Source organism: Tachypleus tridentatus, chromosome 13 (assembly GCF_004210375.1).
Source record: "Tachypleus tridentatus isolate NWPU-2018 chromosome 13, ASM421037v1, whole genome shotgun sequence".
Taxonomy (NCBI): domain Eukaryota; kingdom Metazoa; phylum Arthropoda; class Merostomata; order Xiphosura; family Limulidae; genus Tachypleus; species Tachypleus tridentatus.
The window spans coordinates 59,819,902-59,833,722 of NC_134837.1; the positions used below are offsets into that span (position 1 = coordinate 59,819,902).

Below are 13,821 nucleotides of genomic sequence, written 5' to 3' on the forward strand. Positions count from 1 at the left end.
GCTGCCATAAAGAAAGTTTTTGGTTATAAAGATACCTGTATAGTAAAAACATCACTAACACTGCAGTATTAGACACTATAATACACAATACACTGTTCTTGACATGCGATATTCTACAATTGTATAAAATGATCACAACCAGAGTTGCAGACATTCCTAGTCTGAGGTATAAGTTACAGAAATAAAAACATTCATCAGGATGTACACGCAATGTAATGCTCTTTTATAAATTTCTCACATTTATGGTAGAGAAACATGTTCTTCTATAACATAGTAAAGAAACACTAATAATAAGAAACAGAAAACCTATACATGAGATGTGCCTTACAAACTGTAAAGAATATATCTCAGGACAGCTGGTATGGGTATTAACACTTTTACTAATAAAGCAGAAAACAACGTTTCAACCTGAAGTGGACCTAGGAAGGTTGAAATGCTGTTCTCTGCTTTATTAGTAAAAGTGTTAATACCCATACCAGCTGTTCTAAGATACATTTTTACTTCAAGTGGGTTTCTCATAGTCACAAAACTGTAAATAACATTCTGTTATAAAGACCTCCAAATGATTTGAGATATATATTTTCTTAATTAAATTTTGAATAAGCTAGTGGAATGTATGTATCTAAAATACACCTGGTTCAAGATAAACATAGGTATACTTATGAAGGTATGGTCATCTTACCTGTACAACTGCATTACAAAATTCTAAAGAATTCATGAAGACAGAAACTTCAGGAATTTCTTGAATATCTTCACCAGTAATGTGATACCAATCACCTTTCATAATTGGCAGTCTTCTCGGTAAAACTGAATACAGTCCACTCAACCCCGTGGCTAGCACCTGCAGGATGGAAAACACTTTATCATGTAACTAATCAGACAACTCAAATAGATTTTTGTAAATATTAAAGATTGGTAATACTGAGCCAAAATCATAATCAACACTTCCTAGTGTACAGATAAAAACAGTTAACTCAATCATGCATTTAACATTTGAAAATAACTTTTTTCCCATGCTTAGTCTATCATTTACAGACAAAGATTGCATGAATCTCTTCAGAAGCTGGGTGATATCAGTACCACGTCATAATAAGATTTTATTAACACAAATAAACAGTCCTCACAGGTACACGTGATGCATCAATAGCCCTTACAGGTATGCATGTGATGTATCAGGATGTTCCAGAAAGTATTGAAAAAAATGCTAAATGCTACTGTTAGAAAATTATCTCTGTACATGTAGGGGACACAACAGCTCATTGGATCAAATAGTGACTGAATGGAAAAACAAAATGCGACAGTTAATTAGGTTAAAGTTTATTTTATTCACCTTAGGAGAATGATATATAGCCAGGGGTTGTCAGAAATGTCTGTTTCTCTTCACTCTACTGAATGGTTGAGAGTTAAAGAGTGCCAAACTTGAAGTTATTGTGATTTGCCATGATTGAGACATGATATAGCATTTGTTGATTAGGGTATTATGGGAAGCTGGGAAAAGCAGTAAAGGAAACGAAGGAAGGATAGCTTAGATGGATGATTTCTTAATTGCAGGAGAGGTAAACAGGGAGATGCAGGCTGAGTACATCAGTTCCTGTTTAAAAAGACAGTAATCATGTTCAAGTGAGATATAATCGTCAATGGACTCCCATCACACCTTATGCCTTTACAAATTGCCACCTTTGTTCCTTACATCAAGCCTGGTGTAATCATTGACCCTTATAAGACCCTGATCCTTCGTCAAGGCAGAATTCTTATTCAGCCCTCTACACCCACAGACCTAACTTATCTAAGCAAACCCTGGAACACAGAAATTAGTGTCAGCTGTTTGCCAACTAAAAGCCCCATAAACCTCTTCTTTGTTTTCCTTAGAGGCGTTGATCCATCTATTCACCCTGAAGAAATCAAGCATGCTATCGAAAGCCAAAACAAGACATAGTTATACACTGTTCACTGAATTTTCTCCAAGATACAAATCAAGCCAACCATTTTATTAAAGCAGTTACAACCACAAAATACATTGCCAACTATATTCTACATAATGGGTATTACTACCACATATTCCTCATTGCTGTACAATCAAGCCCAGGATACCAAAACCCTCCAGATAACCACAACATACACCATCAATCAACTGACTTGCCAAAGCCAACCACCAACCTACCGTTTAAACCAACATGCAGCCAGTAAAAGTATGCAAATTGACTCAAACAGCAAGATATCACAGAGTAATCAAACTACAATTCTGGACACCACACAGAGTGATGCCTCAACTTCTACAAAACATCTCTGTACAATAAATGAAGAAACTCAGACCAATATTGCCAAAAAACACTAAGCAATCCAGACTAAAGCAGACAACAAACAACTCACCCAAGTCACTGTTAAACTTTCACTGGAAACCCAGCCCATTCTACAGGATAACACATCCATACATTCTCCCATGAATTTAAGAATGCTCTCCAAGAAAAAGATCCTAATACTCTCACCAACTTCCACTACCAACGACGTTCCTGTTGAGCCCAGCCTCACTGACTCTCTACACCCGTCAGTCTCTTCTAAAATTAGTCTATTTTGTTGGATATGTATCCCAGTGCATTTACCTTAGTATTTGTTAATCCTTGTATCTTTCTCCCTTCAGCTTGCATCTGGGCACAATCAGAGTATTTTTATTTGGCACTCTGGCCATAAAAGCAGGTTTTCTCTGGGTTCTCCCGTTTCATCCCCATAGCAAATGTCTGTTTCATGGGATCTATTGATCCCAGCCCTGAAAAGAGGACCACCTTTCAGCATCTATATCCATGTGAACTTCAGTACGTGAATGTAAGCTGTGCTGATGTACTCGCTACGCATCTCCCTGATCATTCTGGTGTGAACATAACTACATCAACCCAGCAAAGATCTCAGAATAACTCCAACTTTCATACTCCTTCCAGCTCACTGAGACCTCTTCACAGCTTTGACCAACTCTCCCCATAGAGACCATAAAACAAATAAATGACAACCAAGGCAATTATTATTACCACCCTCCAATACAGTTAATTAATTGCAAATTAACATTTAACTACCTACAGCCACATGTGAGGTGAAGAGAAACAAGAGTTTTTGACCGCTCCAGGTTATTTTTCATCCTCCTTCAGGGGAATATAATTATAATTTAACCTAAATATCTATCAACGAATTGGCTAGTGAGACAAATATTTTTAACTTTAAAATGTATTGTTTTCAGACTTATATTAAACAAGTTAAACCAGTTATGCATAATGATTTGAACAAAAATGAGATGGGTCTTTTCAAGGCTGGGATAAATGGATCCTAATACAAATGGAAATTCTGCTGTGGGGAGAAACAGGAGTACCCTGAGAAAACCCACTTTCACTGGTAGGGTGCTGAATATTATACTCTGTTCGTGTCCAGAGCTGAAAGGATATCATGATATATATGATTAAACAATTTCATTCAGGGCATGAATTATGTTTAATGGGGAGAGATATCATTGCCATGTTTTTGGGGTGACTTTGTGCACTTTATTATAGTACTGGGTTGCAAGGACTGCAAGTCATTTTCTTAGGGTAGGCATTTTGCTTATTTTTTTCTAGGTGTACAAGTAGTGTGTAAATTGGGAGTTTGTAAGCTATCCAAGTTACAAGATTTTGAGCCTGTTGTATGATGTGGTACTGTTTATGAGATGCACTGATTTTTATCATGATACCCTATTCTACTGTGGGACAAATGTGTGCTTTATAAATTGCCATAATAGTTTTTGCTTCGCACCCTATAACTATGCTTCCAGATTTCCTTAGATAGCAAATTCTACAGTTGAGGGTAATTTGGACTTCAGATGTTACGAGCAGGGATTCTCAGGAAATGCTCCAGATGGCAATGTCTTCTGTGTATTGTGAGGGGTGTGTGTGTATGTTAGGTTTGAGAATGGAATATTATTGAAAAACATGATGTAGAGTAGAGAGCTAAGAATTGACCCTTAGGGTATGCCTGCTGTAAGCATTACTGTGGAGAATACAGAGTTGTTGATTTTAACTCTGGCTGTTCTGTTAACAAGAAAGCTGGAGATCCATCTTGTTATAGTAGGCAGAAGAGTGAATTGTATCAATGTATATTTTACACTCTCGTACTATACAGAGTCTAATGTTTGATTGACATCTAGGAATAAGCCTACCATGGTATGATTTTTGTTGAAGCCTTGGATGATTGATTTTGTAAATCTAAGTGGTCAGCTGTCTGTTTATTTTTGGGAGATGCATTTTATATTTAGGATAGTAGATTAATGTGGTACCTCAGAGCTCAGTTTCAGGACCTCTGGTTTTCTTGATTTACATCAATGACACAGATGAAGGAACTTAAATTAAATTATCTAAATTTGTTGATGATATTAAGTGTTGCCAGCTGTAGGAAGAAATGCTGCTTCTTTATAAAAAATCTAGATTATTTGGTGAGTTGCTTAAGTTAAATAGCAGATGCTTTTATTTCTATTAAATTTGAATTATTAGTATAATTTTGATGTGTATAAATTTAACAGTGTTAAACACAATCATACTATTTATAGTACATATAAACAGACACAACTATACTATTTAAAGTACAGATAAACAGTGTTTAACAAGTAAATAATCTTGGTGCTCTGGTTGATCAGTGTCTTAAGTGATACAAAAAGTGTGCCATCACAGTAAATAGGATGTTGGGTTATATCTACAGAAATATTTAATACAAGTCTAAAGAGGTTATAATTTCATTTTATAGGTCACTGGTTATGCTACATTCAGAGTGTTGTGTTCAGTATTAAGTTCCTTTCCTCAGAAAGGTCACTGGGTTCTTAAAATGAATTCAAAGAAGGACTACTAGAATGGTAAGTAGGATGAAAAGGTTGTTGTACAATATCAGGTTAAGATCTCTGAAGTTGTTTTCACTTATAAAAAGAGGAGTTAGAGAGGATCTTATTGAAGTGTTTAAGATTGTTAAGAAAATTTATGAGGATAGTACATTATCATTTTTTTTGCACTTAACCCTTAAAAAGTAGTCATCATCAATTGATGATGTTACATTCAAAATTCCCACTGTTTACGAGTTATGCAAAAATGTGTGACTGCCACTAGCCTTGATACTCCTGCCTATCCTCACATGTTTTCAAGGCATATGTATTATATCATGCAAATGAGCATGTAACAGCCCTCTACCAAAATGACTGCAACACAATTCTTTGCATAACTGACTCACTTCATGCAACTTAGCCCAACTTCATCTCGAGATTGGGCAACAGAAAAAAAAAGTCACCGGAAGTGGGAAGGAATGATGGAAAGTGTCAGAAAAAATTGTCAGTGGAGGAAAAATGCTGAATTCTGATACAATATTTGGCATCCTCTCATTGAACAGCTAGAGTCCCATATTGCCCCACTGGAGGGATAAGGGCAATGCACTAAGAACAGCCCCCTTCATAAAGTTTCCAAAGAAAGCCCATGGAATATATAAAACACACCCATGGGAGACAGCACCACTTGTGAATCAGATGTACTCTGTGGTCATGAAATTAATGTCTCATAATAAAGGCAAAACCATACTGAAGGACACCAGAAATAAATTTAGAGACCCCTGGTGTAGAATGGTTAGGGCACAGCAAACTGTAAAATGGACTTCAACATCAACTAACACCAAAAGAACAATGAGAGAAGTATATACAGTAAGTGACAGGAAAAAGATACTCCACCATTCAACTCGCACATCAGAATTGGGCAGGAAGATCATCTGTTTTATAGATCCACATCACCTTGTGTGCATGTCTAACGATAGCAGAATGCAGTCATGACTATATCCAAGACTATGGATTTATTCAACAATCAGCTGATAATAGTCTATAATCATGATTATGTCTTAGGCTATGAATTTATTTCACACTCAGTTGATACCAGTCTGTAGTCATGATTATGTCTGAAACTATGGATTTATTTAACAATTAGCTGACACCAGTCTGTAGTCATGATCATTTCCTGGACTAAGTATTTTAACACTCAGCTGATACCAGCCTGTAGTCATTATTATGTCCCAGATTATGGATTTATTTAACAATCAGCTGACACCAGTCTGTAGTCATGATTTTGTCCCAGATTATGGATTTATTTAACAATCAGCTGATAATTATATATGTAAAAAAATGGCTGGTATGGGTAGAGAAGGCACTATGTAGAGAACCGAACAATGTTTTGACCTTCTTTGGTCATCATCAGGTTCACAAAAAAAGAAAGAGGTAACTGACCAATAGCTGACCATATGTGTGAAGGCAGTTGTGTAACTGACTGTAGGAATGTAAAGGGCATGCTTAGATGATGGATTATTAATATAGGTATAAAGGTGTTCCCTTGTATTGGTTGATTTTGGGCTCGAGTTGTTATATAAGTAAGGCTGCTTTAATTCTGCATTTGTTTATGTTTGTTTCTTTATTTAGTATGTGGGTGTTTTCTATGGTCATGTTGTGTTTATTTGAGTTGCAGTGTTTGAAAACGTGTGAAGGTGACTTTTTATGTTCTATGAATCTAGTTTTCATTCTTCTACTTGCTTCTCCAATATAGAGGCAAGTAGCAGTTATCAAATTGTATTTTATAAATAATGTTGGTGTTGTGTTTGTCAATGTAGTTTTTACATAGTATAGACATTAGTTTTGTGCCTGGTTTTTGAATAAATTTGGTATTAACTGGAATGTTATATTTTGTTACTAGTTTTTGCTAAATGTTAGTTACTTTTCTGCTGATGTCGAGAATATATGGTATGCAGCAGTATATGGTTTTGTGATTTTTTAAATCGTGGGGTATATTTAATTTTGTTAGTTGATTTTGTTTTTTGTCTAGGTGTGTGCATATAATGTTTTCTACGGTTTGTGGCAAAAACTTATTGATGTTGATGAAGTATTATTTTATTTTGTCTAATTCATTGTTTATTTTATCTGATGATCATCATTTTATGGCTATGTTTATTTGGTTTCGTAGTATGTTGTTTTTTTTTGTTTTTTTTATTCATGTGCTGAGTCCCAAGGAATGTATAGTCCAGAATAAGTGATTTTTTGGTAGATTCCTGTTTAAGATTGTGTATCGGTTCTTGTTATTTGGAGGTTAAGAAATGATATTTGATTGCTTTCTTCCGGTTCACATGTGAAGTTAATGTTGGGATGTATACAGTTAATGTGATTGAAAACATTAAGTATGTGTTCTGTAGATGTGAATCCCACAATAGTGTCGTCTTCACATTTGTACCAGTATAGTGGTGGATGTAATGCAAGTAGCAAATAATGTTAATATATTTAAAGACTGAACCTTCTATCTACATTGGCACTTTTAGGCAGGTAAAAATCAGTTCTATATTTAAAATAAAATATTTCTTAGTAAACAAGAAATTGGACCAGCAGAAGTTTCTTCAGAATTAGTATTAAGCAACAAATTATAGTCTTCATATATAAAAGGTGAAGAAACCAGTGAAACATTGTTTTTTACTGTTATCTTCTTCATCAGCACGATGGAAACATGGAAATTCTGCAACTAAAAAGACTCCATGTGAATATGAAATTTGAAAGTGGCACCAGTAGACTATACAAAATTAGAACCTGAATACACTGATCATCAGTAATGGTCAACAATACAGATATGAGAACCCATGCACACAAGTGGCACTAGTAGACAATACAGAATTAGGACCTGAATACACTGATCATCAGCAATGGTCAGCAATACAATTATGGGAACCCATGCACACAAGTGGCACCAGTAGACAATACAGAATTAGGACCTGAATACAGTGACCATCAGTAACAGTCAACAATACAGCTATGGGAACCCATGCACACAAGTGGCACCAGTAGACAATACAGAATTAGGACCTGAATACAGTGACCATCAGTAACAGTCAACAATACAGCTATGGGAACCCATGCACACATGTAAGACCTGTAGAAAACTTATAAAACTTCCAACTGTCAAGAATATGTGCAAAAGTAGTTAACCTGAATTTCATAATTCATAGTGACTAATGTTAATGGTAAAAAAAAAATCTGGATAATGGCAAAAAGCATAGATTATATATGTTCTCCTGAATCAAACAAGTCACATGGTGGGTAGAAGATTGCAAAATTCTGGTAAAGTTTTACTTATGTAATGCATTGTGTTAAGGACAATAAGAACTAAATGTTGCATGGTTGTTGAAATCATGAAAACAATTCAACAAGAAAAGGCTATTAGCATTTCTACAGTATAGCTATTTAATTTGAAGTATTTCTCTCCATAATCTGTGATAAACATACAGGAATTTTTAAATATACAATAGCTACAAATCTGCAATGATATTAGGTAAACTCTAGGCTTATATAAATTTATAGGAACCACTAATCTAAAGAACAAATTTCTGTGACACTAAATAGCTTGTTTGGAATGATTGCAGGTAGACTAGCAATGAGTTACAAAAAGTCCCAATCTAAGAACAAATTTCTAAAGTACAAAAAAGCTACAACTCTGAAGTGACCATGAGCACATTCTAGGCCAGTAACATATTACAGAAACTTTTAATCAGAGAATACAATTAAAGAGTGCAGTTTTTAGAATCAATGAGAACTTTGTATATTTTTGTCAACCAATTTAAGCTTTTATTTCCTAGTATTATTATTAACTTTTAACCAAATAATAATATTCACGTAGATGTTTGGAAGAGTCCTTGGTAAAGTTTCTAATTATGTTCTAATAGATCTCACTAATGTAGATAACATAATTACACTCTGATTATTAAAAGGAACTATCTACTTACAGGACAAAAATTGGAGTGCTCTGCAATATATAATCCAACACTTTCATTCTCTCTTGATAAAGCCATGCAGAGTAACAAGGCATCTCTTGCTTGTTGACCAATTGCTCCTTCTCGGTGAACAAAGGGTATCAGAAGAGAAATTATGGGAAACCTAAACATAGGAACATAATCATAATGAAAAAAACCTTGTAGCAAACCCAGAACAAAGGAATGATTATATCTAATTCCATAATTCAACAAATAATGCTACAAAGCAATACCCAAATGCTGTATTATAAAATTACATCACCAGACATTAGCATTTCTTAATATACAATGGTTTAATTTGAGTCAGAGATTTCCTTACAGAAAATGTATGCTCCTAATGAAGTCTTTATCCTCATCTTACATACTCTAGCATAAATCCAAGTATTTATCACACTTGAATGATTTAGAAGTGTATCTGTTATCTCAGACTTTCCACACTTTATGCTAACTTTTCTTAAATTATTCATCAGCTCTTAAACCTGGTAACCTTTAGTGTCATTCTTTAATTTAATAACCCCCTTGAAATCTGGCCATATAACTGGATCTTGTTGAATACTAAACAAAATGTAAGTTTGTGAGTGTTTATAGTTACTTACAATATTAAATTCACATATGTCAATATACATTTTAGTTATCTATAACATAAATAATAATAATTACATTTGATGACCTTGAATGTAACACTTGTACAAACTGTTACTGTTGTTTGTATTTTGCTCTGAATTAGAACTATTAAGAATCATAATGAATAGTTTAGAATTTTAAAAGCTCTACCAGTAGTTATTGTATAATTACTTACTTCAAAGAACATTAATATAAGAAAGTAACCAATCTTTCCAAATGATATGATAAACTAATACACAGAACTATATTGCTCAATACTAGGAACCTATATATTTAACCAAGAACCAGTTTGTTTATCCTCTACTTACTCCTATATATAACTTGTAACTGCAACAAAATATCATATTTTATGATAAAGTACACATCAATAACAAGCTCCATACAGAGTTTCTATTTTAAAGACACCCAACATATTATAAGGTGAGAACAATAAATAAAACTCTTATTTCTGAGTACCAAAAATGTAAGCAAGAGAAACCACTTGATTCAAATAAACCTAAAGATACTTTTAATATTAACAAAACATTAAATGAAAATTAGTAACAAGTAACAAAGCACATTTCATTTCAGATTTCAATGAAAATTTACATAAATATAGTGCAAGATGTGGTAGAATACTATGATGTCCTTATGACAACTTCTCATACAATATAATAGAATCTGAGAAATATGATTACATGATCACACCTTATGGTGATAGATAAATGATACATACTTCAATATGAAGTTTCATACAACGTAATGGAATCCAACAAATGTGATATATATATATAGCTTCTAAGGTCATAAACAGAGGATACATATTTTATCATGATGCCCCATGCAACATAACAAACATGTATTTACTACAACATTCAAATAATGTCATTTAGTCATATGTTCCACTTATGAAGTTGGTATGTTCTAGTAAACATGAGTACAGCATGACCAACACTGGTGATCCTAGACACATACTTGAGCTTAAACTGATGGTCCCACATGGAATATATCTTTGGTGCCAAATGCAAGTTGTAGAGTATAGCCATGGTTGTGATGGAATATGATGTTAACTGCCAGTGTCCGAGATGTGTTCTTGAGAAAAACTACATCTTTTGAATGCAAAGGCAAACCTCAAAACATATGGGTAAGTCAGAAAATATACCTCAAGTCACATGAACAGCCTGTTCTAAGTTTAGCTTCTTATTCCAATCTTTCTATCTGTTCAGTTGATTGATGGACAGATTTTGTAAATCTTTCTCTCACCTTTTATTGTTGTAAAATATCCAATATGTAGAATTTAAAATCAAAATACAAATCTTCTTTGGCTAAAATGTTCATTCCTACATTCACAAATTCAGTAACGTCTTAGCTCTTAGTCACCCTTCCAGAATGGTTCACTCTCTCTATAAAAATCCCAATCAACAAAATAAAAGAGGTGACACTGGTCATGCCATGAGCTGAAAATGTGTCCATTTGTTCCTAACAACCATTAATGGCTTCCTTAAAGCTTATACACTTGAAGCTGCAACTGCAACCCTTTTTGATGTAAATATATAACACAGAGTGCTACTAACTGCCCTTCCAACGATTGAAGTGATGTATGTTCACATATGTAACATGGTAAACAGTTACTGAATACAAATCATTCTGAGGAACATTCTACAGCCTTCAACACAAAGCACATTATTTTTACAGAAATGTTCATTCTTAGCTCTGCTAACAGTAGACATAATCAGAGCTGGTGTTTTGAAAAGCATATACATTTGTCAAGATTCTATAAACCTACAACTTGTACCAGCCAGCGACATAATCTTTCCTACTAAAGGCAAATTTGATAAAGTAAATGTCTGTACAAAAGGTGAGTACAAATGATACCTGGGTTTGTCTACAAGTTATAACTTTCGTATACTGGGCAATATATTTCCAATTGGCACTTACTTTTTCTCAAATATAAAACTTTTTTATTCAGTGCTGCCCTCTATTTGCCAACATTATTTTTTACGTGCCACAATACTTTCATTCCTACAAGCTCCTTAGTTCATGTGGTTTAACTGAATGATGCATCAAATCATTATGTGAGAAACTTCCACTAACAGATTCTATAAACCTACAACTTGTACCATCAGCATACATTATCTTTCTATTCTACCTAACTACATCCTTGGCAAAATGACATCAAAGGTTAGTGCATGAAGAAGAAATGAAGCAACCACCAAGTCCACACACCATAACCCAAAACATTGGAATAATGCACGAGAGACAAACTAAGTGAGGATCTAGGGACACTCTGATCATATGTGTGAGAAATTATGTTGATTAGTTCAGCTCTAAATCCAAAACTCAACCACTGGTAACTGACACCCATGAAGGAATAGGATGATGGATCACAATCAGAAGGGGAAAGGAGGGAACTGCATTTATGTTGGCACACTACATGTGTGAGTACATCATGCCAATTGGTTCAGATTTTAAACCAAAACTCAACTACTAAGAACTAACATTCATGCAGGGGTAGAGTGAGAGATCCCAATCAGCACAAAATTTGTTTGAACAATATGTTGATTGGTTCAGCTCCAAATTCAAAACTCGACTGTCAGGAACCAACTTCCATGCAAGTGTTGGAAGAGGGATCCCAATCATTATAAAGGCACACTCCAAGTTACAAGATTCCTTCAGACAAACCTGTGTAGAGATGGAGCAACCATTTGGAGGTCATATCTACTCCAGCAAAACACCACCATCCTACTCTCAACTGAATGGAGTATTTATACTGTATATATCTCATTCAGGAAAACACCTCCATGGTCCACCACCCCAGTGATTTGTAACTTACTCCACTGGAAGAAAATTTGGGAGAGGATTTGTTGGAGAGTCTAGAGGAGTGTTCACCTTGGAGACAATGTAATGGATGACCACAAAACCCAATATTGAAAAACAAACCAAACTTGATTCATTCAGTCTAAGAAATGGCAGGAATGGGCAGCAATCCTTTTCTGCTTTACCCATGTAGTCCATGGATCAGTATAGTCTGGAGTGGATGCATTTGTGAAACAACTATACCATGAGGAATAACCTAAGAGCAAACTCATGGAAAACCCTATTTCTGATATATGGAATAGTAAAGAACATTGTGTGTTTAGAGGCCCTTGAATTTCAAAAATGAAATCAACACAGTCTTATAGTACAGAGTTGAGTACAAATCTACATGAATGAAATATACCTGGCCAGGCACCACATGCCACAAAGCAGGATCCGGGAAACATGGGACTGGCCCCTGAAAAACATATAATGAAAAAAAACTTATCCAGTTATAGTCGCACCAAAGTCTGAAGAATGGCAACAGATAAAGATGGGAAAGAAACAGAACATAATGCAAATATTGAAAAATACAAGTGATCCACATGCCCACTTGAAAAATTTTCTCCAAAAGATAACAGATGAAACACCAGGGAAGAATAAAGTGAGTAATCTGATGGGAAAAAGGAGACAAAGAAAATAAGGGGTTTTTAAAAGCCAAACCCATCTAGTAAGGGTAGAAGGAAAAAGATCACAAACAAAGGATAGTAGCCAAGTAATGAATGGATGAAAATAATTATGGCAAAAGTAAGCCATGCAGGTGATGAAACAAAAAACAGCATGAATAGAGCATAAAGATCTATCCAGATAAGACTTGGAATAGAGGTGGAAAATGAAGGAAGAGAAATTATTGAGAAGGAGAAACTACTCTGGAGCCATAAATGTTTTGAGAAGGAAAATCAATCTGCATCAAGAAAAAGATAAGAAGAATGATAAAAAGTATGGAAAACAATAACTACAAACAAATCAGACTAATGACATTGACAGGCCAAAAAGAGTAGGTAATATACCTTAAGGAAAAAATGAAACATGGAACAAGAAGATAAAGGTTCAAACAGAAGAAAAGAAGGGCAGTGTAGCACTACACTGCATTCTAATCCAAGAGTACATGCCACAGACAGCAACTAATCCATAAATATAAGAGTGACAAGGTATAGTAGGTAAAAATGTACAATACCGGGAAAATTAAAAGTGTGGGATAAAGCTGCCCAATAATTTTCAATCAAGAAGACTAAAGACCACTGATCAAATAACCAAGTGAGGAAATGGGAAAAAAAGAGAAACAATGGGATGAGCATGGGAAAAACCATGACCAAAAGACAAATGATGGAAATTTTCCACTTATGTCAATAAACTTTCATGGAAGAAAGTTGAACTGAACATGCCAACAAAGATACATGCCATGATAAAACACACTTCCTTGCCAAGGACTTGATAAAAATTAGGCACAACAAAGAGGAAGGGTAGAAATGGCAGAACAAACTGTATTCTAAAGACGGCTGGTATAGGTGTTAAAAGTTAGACAAATGACAAAAAGGAGATCCT

General features: G+C 34.7%; 1 protein-coding gene across 1 annotated transcript in view; it reads right to left on the reverse strand.

Moving 5' to 3' along the window:
* Positions 1-13,821, reverse strand: part of LOC143236146 (FHF complex subunit HOOK-interacting protein 1B-like) — a 68,477-nt gene that overhangs the window by 30,675 nt on the left and 23,981 nt on the right. The window contains 2 exon segments of the mRNA XM_076474434.1: positions 683-841; positions 8,791-8,941. Of these exon segments, the coding sequence (XP_076330549.1) occupies positions 683-841; positions 8,791-8,941 (310 nt within the window).